At 39.2% G+C, this 17,870-nt stretch overlaps 1 protein-coding gene across 4 annotated transcripts in view; it reads left to right on the forward strand.

Moving 5' to 3' along the window:
* CERS6 (ceramide synthase 6) overlaps positions 1–17,870 on the forward strand; it is a 108,983-nt gene that overhangs the window by 16,459 nt on the left and 74,654 nt on the right. For all 4 annotated transcript variants that reach the window (XM_042875031.1, XM_042875033.1, XM_042875030.1 and 1 more), the window contains exons 2-3: positions 15,423–15,528; positions 16,687–16,817. In XM_042875031.1, coding sequence (XP_042730965.1) covers positions 15,423–15,528; positions 16,687–16,817 — 237 coding nt within the window. The remainder of the gene's footprint in view (positions 1–15,422; positions 15,529–16,686; positions 16,818–17,870) is intronic.

Genomic DNA, 17,870 nt, shown 5'->3' on the forward strand with positions numbered 1-17,870 from the left:
AAAAAAAAAAAAAAAAAAAAAAAAAGACAAAAACCCAGTAGATGCTATAATGTTTTCCCCACAAGCACAGCAATTCCCCCATCTCTGTCTTTTTCTAGCCTTTCTCTGCTCCTTTCCTTCCTCACCTGATATGTACATGGCATAAGTAATTTGAGACCTGTATGGCAGATCTTGTTAATTGATTTATTCAGTAACTACTGAAAGCTAAAGAGAAGGGGGTGTGGGGAGGAATAGCAGCGAGATTGGCTAGCAAAAGATTTGACCTAGTTTTTCCAATCTGCATGGCTCTGCAGGCAGATTCAGCTCTAAACCCGCCTCTGTAGAAGAACATTTATTTATTTGTTTTTATTTTTTTATTATTATTGTTGTTTTTTTTAATTTATTTTGTTTTAATTGTGGTGGATTAAAATGTAAAATTTTGTTGTTACTGTATAGTGAAATGGAAATACGTGCATATGGGGAGAAAGAGAGGAAAGGAATGCACGTCTGCTGGTTTGATGTGGGTTTTGCTGCTTTCTGCTCTTCTCCCTCAGTCCCCCATCACTATTCTCCCTGTGTTTGATAGCTGTGTGACATGAAACGCTTAATTTTTCATCCTATCTGCAGTATTTCAAGGTGTGTGAAGCCCATATTTTTACCTTTGTGCAAGAGTTGGTGCAACTCTTCTTTGCATGCAAAGTAAACAAGGCTGAAAGAGATATTTTAAGATCAGTTTTTCATAATGTCTCTAAGCTCATCATTTTGCCTTCTTATTTCTATTTGTATCAAGTGATTGAAGGCTCTGCTTGGTTGGGATGTTTGTTTGTTTTAATTCTATTACTCAGCAGCGGAAGACCAGAGATTTAGAACTGGTAATGTAACAGCAAGCTGTCTCTGACAGGCTGATACCCAGTGCTTTGACCATCCAGATGCTTTGGATGATAAGCATTACAACAGGCTTCTGAAGGAGGATAGTCATTTGCTGAGAACATGCATGTATGTTTGTCTTCTGTCATTCAGTCGCACTCCTTTCAGGGCTGTTTGTTAACTGAAGTGTCTCAGACTGACCAGAGTTTTACCTGTTCGGTGCATTTGCGATAACTGGTTTTGTTCTTGATTCATTTACATCTGTCACATGAAATCCATACCGTCTTGAAAATCAGTCTGTTATTGAAGTTGCTCTAAACTTGTGATTATGCCATCATTTCAGCTGTTCTGCAGAGTTTAGCTTTTCTTTGTGATCCTCATTTCCAGATCTATATGTACTATACAGTCTTGGGATGTGGTACTTCTTCATGTATCCTGGATGGAAATGTCACATCTGATTTGTTGTCAAGGGAAAGCCAAGCATGTTCTATAATCCTATGCAAAGTTGGTAAACATCAAGTGCTCTTAGCTTCCAAGGCCTTGTTTAGTTCAAACACTATGCAGACACTGAATTGATAAGTATTCTGAATGGTTTGGGATATAAGTAACATTGAGGTGCAAGTGCCAAAACTGTTTGGGTGTCTGTGAGATCTGTAAATGCTTTTTCTTTTTTGCCTGAGCAAGCAGTCTGTATGGGGAAGTCTTTGCAATCAGCCTTGCAGCAATTTTACCTAGACATTCTCCCACTTGGTTCCATCTCTCTTCTTTCTCTTGTAGCCAAGCATTATAGCACAAGGCAGTTCCAATTTGGCAGTAGTGCACACAGCCAAACTGGAATCTCTACTGCAGCTGGGCTATAGATAGGGTGTTGCTTTAGCTGGCAAACTAGCAGATCATCCAAATAGCCTTAGTTCTTGTTCCTCCAGACTGTTTCATTCATTCGCAGCAAAATGCTCAATTTACTTAATTACCTAGAGCAAGGGGATAAATATTCAACACCTATGGAAGAGCTAATAATACCTAATAAGACAGCACGTATTTTTCTAAGTGTAGCTGGGTGGGCTTTGATATTAGGACTAAGTTAACCTTTACCCAAGTTTCTGTTTTACTGTAGCCTTGGCTTGTCTGGTCAAAGCTTAGTTAAAGGACAGGTTGTTTTTCCTTTTGACCTTTTAGTAATACTTCTAAATAAGAATGCACTTATAATCAGAACTTTTAGTTAAAAAATAAAATTCATGGTCTACTACTGGTTTTACTTTTTTTTTCCTAATTCTGCTTTAAAATATAATTATTATTACATAATTACAACTCTTACGGGCTCCTAATTTTGGTTATTAGTTTCCATTTCTATTTTCTAACAAGAGGGGCAGAAGGTCAGGTTCCTTTGTAATGTGGTGTGGAAGAAGTTGCTTTAATCCCAAGCAGCATGCACTGTGGCTTGTTAAATCAAATAAGACAATTCTATTGATCACAAGGAGATGAGAAGGAATGGCACCGCTGAACATGGGTAACAAACACTTGCCACTTTTAAAGTTGGAAATAAATGTTGTCTTACCAGTACATTCCTGTGAAAACCATTGTGCTGAGCTGAAAATAAATAAAAATGTGACTGTTTCTTTTCTGGCCTGTTTTGCTGTACTAAATATGCTTGCAAAAGGATACAAAGAGTAAATGGTTTGAAAAACACCTCAGACAGGAGATTACTTTTGATTGCCCCATGCCGCAGCAATTTCAGTTTCTCTTAGTTAGCAAGCAGCTGCTCTGTGCTGGGAGCCCCAAAGCTGGCTGGGAGCTCTGTGTGGGGCTCATGGGATGTGTGTGTCACCAGGGCTCCCTGCCTGGTGCTGATAGCTGCAGCCGCCAAGGGAGTAATTGCCAAAGTAGTGTTTTGGTGATCCACAAGCAAATCCTATTATTTGTTAATAGGATTTGATCTTGCACTGTTTTGTCCAATCAGTAATTGTTTATCATGCATTAGGAGTACAATGAGATGCCTGTAAGCTTTGTTACGAGCATTTTGTGTGAAAGATTTGCTGAGCATTTGCAATGGTGGGTTTTGCTTTGGAAAGCCTCAGCATGGAAGACAGAAAGTGGAGGCTTAGAACTTGCATCCTTGCAAGGATTGCTGTGCATCCTTGATTCTGGCACCCACCTGCTCCTTGGAGGTGGTGAAGCTAATAGAAACTCAGCACCTTCATCCAGAGGGCTGTGGGCCCTGCACTCCACCGCTGCTTCCCTGCTCGTCCTGGAGAGTGCCTCAGTGAGGTGGCAAATGAGCCAGGAGGGCATTAAGAAAATTCATGCATAATTTGAAATGGAATGAAAAGATGGAGCTGAAAAATGTATAGGGCAGCTTGAAGCAGATGTGAATTGGTTTTGTTTGAATGTATGAATGAACAGTCTGCATTGTATTTAATGGTGACGTGATGCAGGTAGAATCTACTTTGCAAGCAGATTGCTGAAGGTGTCCGTCTGAGCTGTTTCAGAGAACAGCTGTTTCAGCTATGAATGTTTTGTGTAATTACCATTTTTTTGTATATACTTCTTTGTTGAAGTACTTCTTCCACTATGACTAATCTGTAATAATTCTTTTGAGTTATAGATACTTTGATGTAATTTTATCTGTTATTTTATCTGTTCTATCAAAAGGCGATACTTTTGTTTAAAATATTAAAATCAAGTTGCTAAAGGACTTCATTTGAGCCTGTCCTCTCCTGGCCTGGTTCAATCTGTGGTGTTATCTTTTCAGGTCATCGCAGTTTAAGGATAAAACAGGCAGAAGTATTTATTGTATAGTTTGACTGTATGCTTCTTCAGAAATACGATTTATGAACTCTTGAACATATTTGTATTAGTGTGTGTGTGTGTGTGTGTGTGTTAGAAGTTAATTAGAAGTAAGTTGAACAGTGAAATTTTTATCCTAGTTGGAAACGAGATCTTGTTCCAGTGTTGTATAAAAAATCTGGACAGAAATGAAGCTCTAATTCTTCATGCTGATAGTCAGGCAATATGTAAAAGTTTGATTTTATGTATACTCAGATTTTGTATATATTTGAATACGCATGAATATGTGTGCATCTATTTCATATGTGTGTCATGATGGTTTTTTTATATTTAGATGTTTCAGTGATTGAATATAAAGGTGTATCATATCTATTCTTCCTGTTCTTTTCTTATCTTTTAATCTCATTTGGGCCATGTGTCTTTTCATATGTAGATGTGTTAAAGATGACTTTTTGATTATCTTACACTTGGTGCGTGCGCGCGTGTGTGTGTGGATACATGTATATGCACATGTGCACAAAAAAAAAGTATGTAAATGAGTACCTTTGATCACCTTGTGTGGCTAATACCTGCCAGCCAGGATAAAAATCGGTTCTTCTCTAAGTACTTTCAAAAGGTTTGATGATTTTGTGACCTTGCTCTTAGAATGAAAGTTTAACTTCTAAGCCAAACCAACCATGTCTACTTCAGGTGCTGACAGAGATGCAGCCATCCTGCTGTGAGGCATCCATGACCTATTCCCTCTTCAAAGGGAACAGTCTTCACTCACCAGAAAAATGATTAAGTCTGAGCTTTCATCTCAGAGTAGGAAAGTTCCTGAAACACATCATGCTTCCAGATGGAGGGAGAAACAGGATTTGCACCGCAGTTACTGGTTTGTTACTAAGTGCGAGTCATAAATTGAAATCCTCTCTGCCGTACTCTGTGGCAGACCCAAGAGGGCACCCCCAGGAAGAGAGCCAGTCAGACTCCCGAGAGAACAAAGAGGAATTTCACAAATATTTAAAGGCTTTGTGGTGTGTGCTTCTCTCTAGACTTAAAGTTTGTGCCTGTCCTAGATAGCACAACAACAATGTTCAGGAACAAAATATGTCCGTAAGCTCATTTTTGTTCTATGGCTTGCTGCAGGCTTTTGGAACAAAATTAGATGAATTAATTTTTGTTAGAGTTGTCACTGGTGATTCTTAACTATACTTTTTATTGTTTTTCTCCTGGTAGAAAATAGATTGGAATAAGGAAAACAAATGAATACAATAATATAAGGGGACAGTGGTATCATTTAATGTCCTGGCTAGGTGCTACCATGGAGGAATCCGGGAGAGTAGCACTGGCTTTCTAGTGGGCAGTTTTGTTGTTTACCAAAATGAGTACTGAGGCTTTTACTTCTTCAGAGAGTTGCTCTGAGACACTTAGTAACTTTTTGGTCATTTCCAAGCTGTAGGTAACTGCACCTTCTTTACGCATCTTAAAAGTTGCCTTGGAGGATGAAGGGAAGCTGCGCTGAGTATGTTCACATGTCAGGAGGCTGGTGGATGGTATGCCTTGGCTGCAGCTTCTATGTAGATGCCACAGATTGCTCACAGATTTTGGTTTGTCTTTCTCATTCGCATGTTGACAATGTGGCCTGAGTAAAAGATAAAGTGATGTTGCAGGGTCTTGCAACTTAAGAAGAGTAGGTCACCCTAATAACCTAATTCGATTATGGTAACCTACTGTGACTATTAAAAATAAAATAGCCGTGTTCCCTTTCTACTGTATTTCTCCCTTCCATTTTCTATGTCCATTGCTTCAAATATTTGGAGAATGTTTTTTTTTCTCCATTGACCTCTAGCAGTGGGCTAGAATTCCAGACTTGAATTTTAACACTGACCTTGACTTTTGTGTCCTTATTTTAACATATGCAAGAAGGGTAGGAGTGATATATTTGTTTTTATTATAGTTTTTTGTTCAACATCTTCATCAATGACCTTGATGAGGGGATAATGGCCACCCTCAGCAAGTTTGCTGATGATACGAAGTTGGGAGGATTGGCTGACACGCCTGAAGGCTGTGCTGCCATTCAGCAAGACCTGGATAGGCTGGAGAGCTGGGCAAAAAAAAACCGGATGAGGTTTAACAAAAGCAAGTGTAGAGTCTTGCATCTGGGGAGGAATAATTCCATGCACCAGTACAGGTTGGGGGATGACCTGCTGGAGGGGAGCTCTGCAGAGAGGGACCTGGTTGTCCTGGTGGACGACAGGTTGGCCATGAGCCAGCAGTGTGCCCTTGTGGCCAAGAGGGCCAATAGCATCCTGGGGCGCATTAAAAAGAGCGTGGCCAGCAGGTCGAGGGAGGTGATCTTCCCCCTCTACTCTGCCCTGGTGAGGCCTCATCTGCAGTACTGTGTCCAGTTCTGGGCTCCCCAGTACAAAAAAGACAGGGATCTCTTGGAAAGAGTCCAGTGGAGGGCCACGAAGATGGTGAAGGGCCTGGAGCATCTCCCCTATGAAGAAAGGCTGAGTGAACTGGGTCTGTTCAGCCTTGAGAAAAGAAGACTGAGAGGGGACCTGATCCAGGTCTATAAATATCTAAGGTGTGGAGGGCAGAATGGCGAGGCCAGACTCTTTTCAGTGGTGAGTGGAGACAGGACAAGGGGAAACAGCCGGAAACTGCAGCATAGGAAGTTCCGCACAAATATGCGCAAGAACTTCTTTACAGTGAGGTGACGGAGCACTGGAACAGGCTGCGCAGGGAGGTTGTGAAGTCTCCTTCTCTGGAGATGTTCAAGACCTGCCTGGATGCCTACCTGTGCAACCTGGTGTAGGGAACCTGCTTTGGCAGGGGGGTTGGACTCGATGATCTCTGGAGGTCCCTTCCAACCCCTACAATTCTGTGATTCTGTGATTCAGGAATTGTATCATCCGTACCATTTAGAGCCTTGGTAGTGCCTGCTGAGGTCTGCTGAGAGGCGGCCCTGTCTCTAAGTAGTGTGTGGGACTGCAGCGCATCTTCCCTTGCCCTCTCTTCTCCCTCTGCCTAATCCATGCTTGGAAAGTTACAGTGACAAAAGTCTTCATTTTCAGATATTGCAGGCAATTGACAGCTGGCTGGAAAAATATTCATTTGTGACCTTTCTCTACATTTGTATGGTTCTTGCTTTCTTGAGAGATTTCCATTATTTTGGAGTGCGCACTTTCTCTACAATTCAGTCTTTCAGTCTCACAGCTGCAGAAGAAACTAAAATGCTTTGAGCTTTATGCATGTATATGCAAATAACTTTTTTTTTTTTAATGCTTCCATGTTTGGAAAACATAGCCTGAGGCTAACTCTATTTGTGAGCTGTTGGATGAGGTTTGTCTCGTTTCTGTTGTTAGTTACTAACTGGACAAGCAACTATTACACTACTGGTAGAGGTGGTACTGGAACTTACCCATGTCTGTGACTGAGAACTCTGCTCTAGTCAGGCTTGTTGATGAGCTAACCCAGATGTTGAGATAGTTTTCCTGAGCCTTTTCAGACACTGGAAAAGTGATTAAATTAGTTTGGTGGCTCAGTGGAATGGAAAAATAATAGTGTGTGTGAACAGAGAGTAGCAGGAGGACTGTGACCAGCAGGGTCTGCCTGGGAGGTTGGGATGGGAGCTAGGAGGAGTGCAAACTCACATTGATGTTACTGCTCAGGGCTTTTTGAGATTGGAGGGGAAAAAAAAAAAAAAAAGGTAAATTTTTTTTATGTTGTGCAGTGTGGAGAGATGATTTTTAGACATTTATGTTCAGTCAAAAAATGAAGCCAGAAAATTCAAATGTGTGCTCAAAAAAAAAAAAAAAAAAAAAAAAAATGTTGTTGAGTTGTTGAGTGATGACAATAACTTGTTTTATTTATTTAAAATAATGTCATAGCACTGCAAAACAAAAAACAGTAGACCTGCAAGCTGAAATGCAGCTACTCCTTTTTATTATTTTTGTCATTTCTCAATACAACTATTTTTCCCCAAAACTGTTGAAAAATGTCCCACTTTCTCTTCTGTAGAAGTGCACTTGGACTGCAGACTTTGAGTCCCTTATTGCCCCCAACCAGATTACTGTGACCAAATTCTCTAAAACTGATCTATACAAACCTATTTTTCACACACACGTATACATATGTATGTATAAATGAATATATAGCATCCAAAGTATGAAAAATACTTAATGCTGAATGCTGTTTTCCTAGGATGGAATGCTGAATTTATAGGGCACTTGGCTTCTGGGAAATTACCAGGGTGTTTTTTGAAGGTGAAGTGTTGCTCCTGCAAGCAGAGATGCAGTTTTACTCAACCACTTGGTGTATCTGTTAATGTAGCCTCAAGTGTTACAGGCAGACAGTTCTTCTTAAGCCCAGCCCTGGTCAGTGCGGTTTTGAGCAGGAATGGTGCTTTCAACTTTAACTAAAGCATTTCTCTGGTTTGCTCTGACTCTTCTAGAAGGATTTAATGGGAAATTTACTAATCTGGAATGGAATTTTCACACTAATTTATTGTTTTTTAATAGTTTCTGTGAAAGGTCCTACTTGGTATCCCTAGTTCACCTCCAAACCAACCCAGTACTCCAGTATATGGCTGCTCTCCTATTTATGGTAGCTGTATCTACAACTGTATATTAAAGAAGAAATCAAGTTGTAGTTGTGAGTTTGACCATGTCAGTCTTTTCTTTCAAAAAGCAGAACTCACAGAAGTGGTACCGTAGCTTAACTGATGTGGTCACAGTGCAGCAGTCCTAGCAGCTGGCATTGTGGAGAGGTGTCCAGCTAACAGAGGAAGCCTGACACGGCGCACACACACAGTAATTCATCTGCTTCTAGCCCTCTCTGCTAGATACTAGCAAAGACCTGCACTTGAGAAGTTTTGATTGTGCTTCCTTATTTTAGATAAGCTGTTTCTCATTCTATGCCATTAGCTCCACTGGCCCTCATCAGCCTGCTGGTCTGCTACCAGCACTCCCTAGCATCCAAGGGATGTACAGGTGCCTTTGCTGCTGCCAGTAGGATATTGGCTTTGGCTCTTATTATGAGGGGTGAGCTTGTTTGAACTTTGGTTCTTGTTATGAGGGATGAAAAAATGGCTTCCCAGTTCCATAGTTGAGAAGTAAAAGGACATTTGTCATTGATGGCTTTCTTTGTGTTTTGTTTTGTTTTCTAAGCTTTTTAAAATGAATTTTACCATACTTATTAGAAATGCTAAGGCTGAAAGCATGCATGCTTGTTGAGAAAGTTTCTCAGGTAGAAACATCAACAAAAATTTTTCAGAGCTTTGGAGGAAAAAAAAATTATCCATTAATCACGTTTTTCCCTTTAATAAGCATAAATGCTTTCTAGTAATTTGAGCCAAAGAGAGACAAAACCTAAATCATTCAGTAATCTGAATGTTCCTGCAAGCTATTTACTGTTTATTTTTTTATAAGCATATGTGGATTCCATAGTGCAGTGCTTTATATAATTTGATGGGAGAGATGGAATAATGATGCTGCTGCATCAATAATGGGTAATGCATCTCTAACGTGAGGAGAAGAAACTGCATCACATCTCTTAGATGAAAGGCATACATATACATCTGTTCTGAAGTCACTTCAGGAGACTTGGGAATAGATCTTTGAAAGAGTTGGCTCCCGTGAGCTCAACAGAGAAGCTAACTGGTTCAGAACTCTTACCTCTGCTGCAGGCCCTGCATCCTAGTGGTGCTTCTGTAGCAGAGTGCATTGAGAAACATAAACAAAATTCAATTCTGAGCATGATATATTGAAGTGACTTCTCAGACGGGGACCAAGCTCTTTTCAGTGGCTGTCAGCAATGGGACAAAGGGCAACAGGCACAGATTGGAAGCTCGGAGGTTTCATCTGAACATGAGGAAATACTTCTTTACTTTGAGGGTGACAGAGCACTGGAACAGGCTGCCCGGAGCTGTTGTGTATATCTCCTTCTCTGGAGATACCCAAGGTCTGCCTGGATGCTTTCCTGTGCGACCTACTGAAAGAAACCTTCGGCAGGGGGCTTGGGCTTGATCTCCAGAGTTCCTTTTCAACCCCTATGATCCTGTGATTCTGTGGCATAGCCAATGAATTTATCCAAGGACTATTAAGATTTTCTGCATTTTGTGTTTGTGTGTTTGTTTTAATTACTAACACAGGTAACTTCTGAATTAAACAGGTCAGCTGTACAAAAAGAACAAAAACTCAGCTGTTGTTGGTATGTTGCAGCAGTAAATCTGTTCATTGTCTGCTCAGAAGCAAGCCTCTTTTCTCACTAGTTCTTGTAGTTGGAATTGATTTAGATTGCCATTTTAAAACTGCAATGTCTAACAAGTTAGACAATTGCAATCATAAATCCCTGGAATGATTTGTGCTTAGCGAGCATGAAGATGAGCTGGGAAAATCTGTTCCACATCACTTTCAAAAGGAGTGCCTAACTCTTCAAAACTAAGTTGGGCACATATTTAGTACAGAGGAATTTTTGCATGTTACAGCTGCATTCTTGGATATTTATAAATATACTAATAGGAAAAAAATGATTTGATGTATGTCTTTAAATTGTAGGAATAGCTTCTTTTTTTTGTTATGGAGATCACGGTTGGCTTGTGTTAGCAGCATCAGCAGTCTTTTATGCTAGCACCACTTGAACTGTGCCTGTGCTCAAGTGAGTTTTTTTCTAGATTCATAGAGATGCTATATGCAGGTTGGCAGAGTTTACCACTTAGCTCAAACTAGAGTTCATTCTCCTTGGAAACGACTCAGAGATGTTCTGCATAGCTTTAATTCACTGCTGTTTTTCCAGATTTGTCCATGAAGATGTTGCCTCTGCAAAGGAAGGGGATTTACTCTACTACTTCCTGTGATGCTTTTAAAAACTACTGTGCAATGCAAACTTTGTTCGTGCTGATAATATCAGCCTCAAAGGACAATGAAGGCCATAGCAGAAATGCTAAGTCACAGCTTGAACCAGTGATTGAGCACCTGGTGGGAAGGCAGGGCCAACGCAGGGCAGCTCAGGTGCACATAATGCCCCTGAACTCCACCCTTTCCAGACCTCGTTTAAGGGTCAGCAGTGGAGGTAAGGGTATCTTCCTGGACAACCCTGCCTCGCTGAGGCCCTGTGAAGGTAAGCAGTTCCTTTCCTTTATTTCTGTGCCCGTGGCTGCTATATTTGAGCAAATCCTTGCTGCACCCTAGGACTTTGCTACTCTGCTGTCATTGCTGTGCTTTCCATTGTGTTATAGTGCTATAAAGGCCAACTCTAAAATGTCTGGTTAATTCTGAGTTTAAAATGATGTGATTTGTCAAGCTCACAGCAGTGAGCTAAGAGGGTTGTGGTAATTAATTAATAAGGCTGAAATGTGCAGTTAAGGAGCATAGAAGCAACTGTGAATCATTGGAAGCATTTCCCTTACTCTTTTATTCAGGTTATTTGATCTATGATGCTCACATTGTTTCCAGTTTGTGTGTCCAGGAAGATTTGTGTTTATCAAGAATCTGTCTTGTTCATATTTCTAAAGTTTTCACAGGATGTGAAGGGTGCAGAGGGTGGAACCAGCATATTACTGAGCTGTGACTTTTTGAATGTGAGAAATTGCACTCTCGTGTAGAGCGCTCAGAACAGTTTCTGAAAAGTGTGAATGTTTGGGCTTTCGTTTTATCTGGGACTGAAGGATGGGTGGAATTTCTGACCTTTTCTTACATAGTATCGTGCCTGCTATAATTATTGCAAGCAGTAGCTGTAACTTCCTCCATCAGAGCAAAGTTCGTTAAATGTTAGGCTTTTTAGAGTCATAGAATACATTGAGTTGGAAGGGAGCACTGAAGGCCACATAGCCTAACTCCCCTGCAGTGAACAGGGACGCCACAGCTACATCAGGCTGCCCAGGGCCTTATCCAGCCTCGCCTTGAAAGTCTCTAGGGATGGCTCATCAACCACATCACTGGGCAACCTGTTCCAGCGCTTCACCACCCTCACTGTACAGGATTTTTTTTTTATGTCTAACCTAAATCTCTTTGAGCTTGAAACCATTTCCCCTTTTTGTGTCACTACAGACCCTGCTAAAGGTTCTGTCCCCTTCTTTCCTGTGGTTCTTCCAGTACCTAAAAGGGGCCGCTCTCAGGTCAACTCAAAGCCTTCTCTTTGAAAATCCCCGGCTCTCTCAGCCTGTACTTGCAGGAGGGGCGTGCCATTCCGTGCATTGTTTTTGTGGCTCTTCTCTAGGCACACTCCAACAGGTCTGTGTTCTGGTTGTGGGGGTTTTTTTGTTTGTTTGTTAATTTTTTCAGTTTGTCCGCTTGTTCATCTGTCTTAACAGCAGCTGGGTTTGTAAAAAGGACATTTGCTAAAGAGACAAATGGAAAAACTAGTGTGGTACTTGATCAAATTTACATGTATTTTGCATGGGTCATGAGGCCTTGCTGTCACTGATGAGAATATTTGAGTTGAAAAATGCAGAATCCAAAATGGAAACCAGTGGCTGCTTTTGGGAGCTACATGGTGCTTACAAATGCCTGTCATATCACAACAGCATGGTATTTATTGGCCAGCAAGGGCTGAGCGTTGTCTGCCTGGGTACTCTGTAGTAACCTATGTTATCTGAATGGTTCTTTTTGAATTTGGTTTGCTTTTAAATATGGGTTTAAAAAATGGATGAGGAGGCTGCCTTTGAAAAGGTTCTTGAATTCTGAGTTTAATTTCCTTATTTGTGTTATTTCATTTGTAGATCCAGAGTAGATGGGACTGCATTTGGCAAAAAACGCTTTTCCTTTTGATTTCTGTGTAATTGAATACCAGCTTTCAATTCAGCTTTACTTCAATAAGTTGAGAGATTGCTGAAGTGTTTTCTTGGATTTATGTGTGAAGAGGAAAGCAGGCATTGTTCAGTTCTGCTCTTCTTACTCTTCCACAATACTTCTTCTCTTTTAATTGCAATACCTTATGCAATAAATGTCCCATAGATTTCTGCTTAGGGAATTGAAGACTGCAGTAATGCAGAAATGGAAAAAGTGAATAATGCTATTAGGGAGGACAGCATTTGACAAAACAGTTTCTGCAAGTATCGAGCACTGCTTTTGTTTTGTTATGAGCTAACTTGAATAGTTATAGAAAGTGATTAGTGAGAATTATGATTACGATAGGAAATTAGAGATTCTATTGATTGAATTCTAACTTGTTTTTCAGATTTAAAATGAAACTGTTAATATTGCTAAGTTTGAAAATAAGTTTTCAAAAAAACTAAAAAAATCTCATATTTATCTGTCTTTGTCCTATGTTTATTCAGACTAGTCAATAGCCAGGCATGTTTTAAGAATGGCGTTTAAGCAAATCCAGCAGCAGGGTTTAGATTTAAATAAACATCAGCTCAGTGTGAAGCTTGTTGAAATTGCTTCCAGGAGAGTTTTTCTAGTGGGAACTCTTACCTGCTTTTGACTGGAGCAAATTTAAAACTTTTTTCCTTTTAAATTACCATCTGTAGGGAACTGCCTTTCTGTTGCAGTTCTGTCATTTCTCTCACTTCTTTCACTAGAAGAGTTGAGAGGCCTTCTTTTTTTTTTTTTTTTTTTTTTTTTACACAGATATGTGCACACTTATCTACACCATCTCATTTTGGAGGAGACTGACTTTTCAAGTGCCCACAAAAACCATCTGAAATAATTCGTAAACCTTTATTTGTACTTATTTAGTGAATGTTTTTTGACATTGCCATTGATATTGACAGTCAAAATTGGATTCCTTATTGAATACGTGAAGCTGATGAAGTTCTTTACTTGTTTTTGTTCCACCTACATCACTTCTCTACCTTGTCTCTATTAGTACATATTTTCTTGTGGAACTTTGTGAAATTAGCTTGAACACTGAGTGATGTTCTCTTTACAGTCTGTCTTAAACTTGTTTCTTGTTTTATAAGAATTTTTTTTGTTTTGTACAAAACATGGACATAAAAAGACTGGGAATCTTGGTAACTATTACATGGTTGGAGGAATTAAAAATTAAAATTAAAAAGTGAATTTCTGATATCAAACTCTGCGTTTCATTAGATTGTTCAGCTGCACCTTTATGGTTATGTGGTAACAGTGGCCAGCACTGATTTGATTATATCACATTGAACTAGAGAGTACAATTCTTACTGGCTCTTGTGTTTTAGACAAAAACTGTCCCTTTGATTTTAATAAAAGTATATTGAAGTACAAAGGACACAATCTTCATGTTTCTTATTTAGCTATTATACAAATTCTGTGTTTATGTACAAGTGCAGAGCTGAGGTTTCTTTTTAATCAACTTGCTGTCTTATGTGTGCAGAGGCAGCAATTTTGGTTCAGAACAGTGCATACAATGGTGCTTGAATGTAAGAATATCACAGTTTTAAAGAGCTTGTGGTCATATTCAGGTGTCTGAATGTAGACCTACTTCTGAACTACTTGTATTTATTTTTTTCTCTGTGGCAAATGGAGCCTGAAAATGGAGTCTTTAGAATAAAATCAAGAATTACTGAATACAAAGGTGTTTAGGAATCTGATGATTTCAGAGGACAGTGTGATCCAGTTCTCACTTCAGTTACCACTGCAGCTGCCACCACTTGTTAGAAATCAGCAAACCTTATTTTACCCTAGAGTTCTCTTTCAGCTGTATGGATTGGGGCACTACAGAAATACAGAACAAAACAATGTGCCTGAGGAGTTTATACGTAAGCAGGCATGTAATATTTCAATATGATTTATTTAAGTAGCATCCTGAATTATTCCAATTCAAGTTTTCCTGTATATTTTTCTAACTGGGAGACTTTTTATAGTCTTACAGTCTTACAGTATTCTCTGCTCGTGAGCAAAGGATAGGAATAAATACTGACATGTTTTCTCTGAGAGTATCTTCCCCTTTCTTTTCAAAGAAATTGTTAGATTCAATATACCTGCGCATGCTTTGCTGTGATGCCATGGCTGCCATCTTTTGTGCTGTTGAAATGGTGTTTCTGAGTCCTCTACTATTTCGATATACAAAGACTTTGTAGTTCTTATGGGGATTCAAGAATGGGACTCATAGTTACAAATGGTTTACTTCTTAAACATAATGTTGAGCTTTGTAAATTTTGTAATTAAGTCTCTATAAACTCGGTGTCTCCAATACAGACATTTAGAAACTGGATGATTTTATGGATTGGAGTTTGGATCTGCAACGGCTTTGTGCTATAGCAGAAGAGCTGGGGAGATGTATTTCGTGAGCAAAATCTCTGAGGCATGAGCTCTATGTCATTTGAAGCATGAGCTCTATGTCATTTGAACTTTATGGTTCAGAAAATTGTATTGACTGGGTAGCTTCATGCTTATTGCCTCTAAGAAATTTGTTTGAATTTCCTCTGTGCAAAACAAGCTGTGAGGCAATAGCTGCTCTGGAAACTAATCTGAAAAAGACCCTGTTTGAAGGAGGAGAACGCTACATTCTCCTTGTTTCTGCAAGCTACCCTGCTCTTTTTTGTAGTGGTGCTTGTCTGGAAGGCATTTCTCTCATGCTTTCTTTGTGTGCTTTTTTGCTTTCTCCAATGTGAATGAAAATCTATCTATCTAAAGAAAATCTCTATCATGCACTCTGTGGTGGAGTTCACTTCATCCTTCAAAGTCTTGTTACTTGTCATGCAATCACTTGTGTGAACTTTCTTTTAAGCTATTAGGCTAACAGTTGTTTTGGGTTGGTTTTATTTTTGCAGGTTTATAATATTTGCACATTTATCATGTATGAGTGATTGGTAACAGTAATGAAATAGATAATTGAAGGGTTTCACTTACTTTCTTTTTTCACTCTTCTGTTTCTTGTAGGTTCGTTGCTAAACCATGTGCCTTAGGCCTTAAAGTCCAAGCCAACGGACCACAGAAAGCTCAACCTAATGCTATCCTGGAAAAAGTTTTCACAGCCATTACAAAGGTATAGTATTTATGTAAGAAAGGAGGATATGCCACTGTAAAATATATCTGAACAAAATGACACTAACTGCTGTGCTGCACTTTTACAGCTAAAATCAGGACATGCAAACATTGCAGTTGTTGGTATGCCAGCTTGAGCAGTTGTGCATCTTTGTGAGCTTTTAATTAAAAAAAGTTATAGAAGTACTTCTCAGGTGCCATATAGCCACTTACTTTTTTGTTTTGCTTCCTCCCTTTTTTCATTTTAGAAATTTCCACAAATATTTATTTATTTATTTATTTGAATAAATAGCAGATGATGAGATGCCTTTCTGTGTTTTCTATGAAATTTTAAATCTAATCCTTCCAGGGCAACTGCTTGAGTGCAGGGTGCTGGTGGTTTTCTGGTCTCGTAGCTGTTTGCATTGTGTTTTTTGTCTTTTGAACCTGGAGGGAAAAGCTAGAAAACTGAAACATGGCTTGTACTACTCTTTTCTGTAGGGTAGTCAAAGACAGACCAATTTTATTTGTCTTGCCTCTGCCTTGGTTTGCAGAGCCATTACCATTCGAATGGAAGTCAAGTTTCATGTTTGCTACTTCGGAGAATAACTGTGTAGCTCGTTTTACAGGAAAAAAAAAAAAAAACCCTCTCTCTGTTTCCAAGGTGATATTCCATCTGAATTTGTCACTTTCATGATTTCGTTTTTTAAACAGTATTATTTGAAAAAACATGGGTTATATCCTCTTCTTTACATGTCAGTCAAACAATCTTCACTCCTGTAACTGTCAACAGGACAGAAGATGGAACAGACAAAGCATATGGAAGGCAAGGGAGTGTTTGTAATCCCCACTGCTCCAGAAGTATATATCACATTATCCCTGCTTATCACTATTTTCCAAGTTTCATGCAAGTTTTCATTCTGCTACCCTCTGTAAATTCTTTAGTAAGAAACCACATACAATATTATAGCATATGTCAACCTTCTATATTAATAATAGTCACTGTAAGCATATTTTGATGCGGATGAGTCAGCAGAGATTTCTATCATGGACATTTTATTTCTACGTATCCATGCGTCTTACAGATGGCCTCTAAGTGATTGGAAGGAAGTTAAACCAGCTTTAAACTTGAAGTTACTGTAATTGGGGAAAATAATTTTTATCCATTTCTGTTGTATAGCATCCGGATGAGAAGAGGCTGGAGGGCCTCTCCAAGCAGCTGGACTGGGACGTACGCAGCATTCAGCGTTGGTTTCGACAAAGACGCAACCAGGAGAAGCCCAGTACTCTTACAAAGTTCTGTGAGAGCATGTAAGGAAACTGTCTTTACGGCACAGTCTTTAGCTATATAGCTTGACAGAGATCAGAAATGGAGGGATAAAGACAAAAGCCAATTGAGTACTTAAACCATTTCCCTTGCATTTCTCATTCTGGGGTGGTCCATTTCACTATTGCATTTTCTTGAGTATGCTTAATCATAGGAAGCTAAAGATTCCTATGGTTTCTTGAAGTTATTTTTTTACCTTCAAAAGTTTGCTTCTAAGGATTATTTCTCAGAATCCAATTGCTCTTCAAACTGATTATCTACGCAGGTTTCTTTTTCTCTATTGTTTCTAGTATCTGAGTCATATTTTTATGCTAGCTGGATTTAGCATAGTAATACTTAATCTGCATGGAAAGAGCACAAAAACCTAAATCTACTTAATTCATTTACATGTTTTTCTTAAAAGAGAACTGATAGACATTGAACTTGCAAAAAAAAAAAAAAAAAAAAAAAAAAACCAACCAAAGAATACCAGTTTCTTTGAAAAAGTTGATTAATTACAAGGCTGAGCTCTCCAGCACTGGTGTAATATCACTCATTCAATGTAGAAAGTCACACATCTAAGGCAAGTTTATATGTTTCAAATCAAGACACTTGGCAAATGTTACCATAAACAAACATCAGGTTTATCACACCCTATTGGTCAAGCAGATGAGTTATAGCTGGCTTAAAGCCAGTTATGCTTTTTGCCAGTTGGGTAGGAAGTTTTAGGTAAAAATGTCAGCAGCAACCAAGAAAGCCTGTGTGAATTAGAAAGTGAATCCTATTAGATTTAATCTTTTTTTCACGAGCTTATTTTAATTCCAAAAAATTTCAGCCTTTCGGTAAATAAAGGGAGTCTGTAAGAAAGAAGGGGAAAGACTCCTCAGCAGGGTCTGTTGTAATAGGACTAAGGAAAACAGTTTCAAACCGAAAGATGGGAGATTTATATTGAATATAAGGAGGGACTTTTTTTCACAATTCAGGTGGTGAGGCACAGGAACAGCTTGCCCAGAGGAGGTGATGTATGCCCTATCCTTAGAAACATTCAAAGTCAGGCT

Source organism: Lagopus leucura, unplaced genomic scaffold, assembly GCF_019238085.1.
Source record: "Lagopus leucura isolate 7727_CA_CO unplaced genomic scaffold, USGS_WTPT01 Super-Scaffold_100012, whole genome shotgun sequence".
In the NCBI taxonomy this organism is placed as follows: domain Eukaryota; kingdom Metazoa; phylum Chordata; class Aves; order Galliformes; family Phasianidae; genus Lagopus; species Lagopus leucura.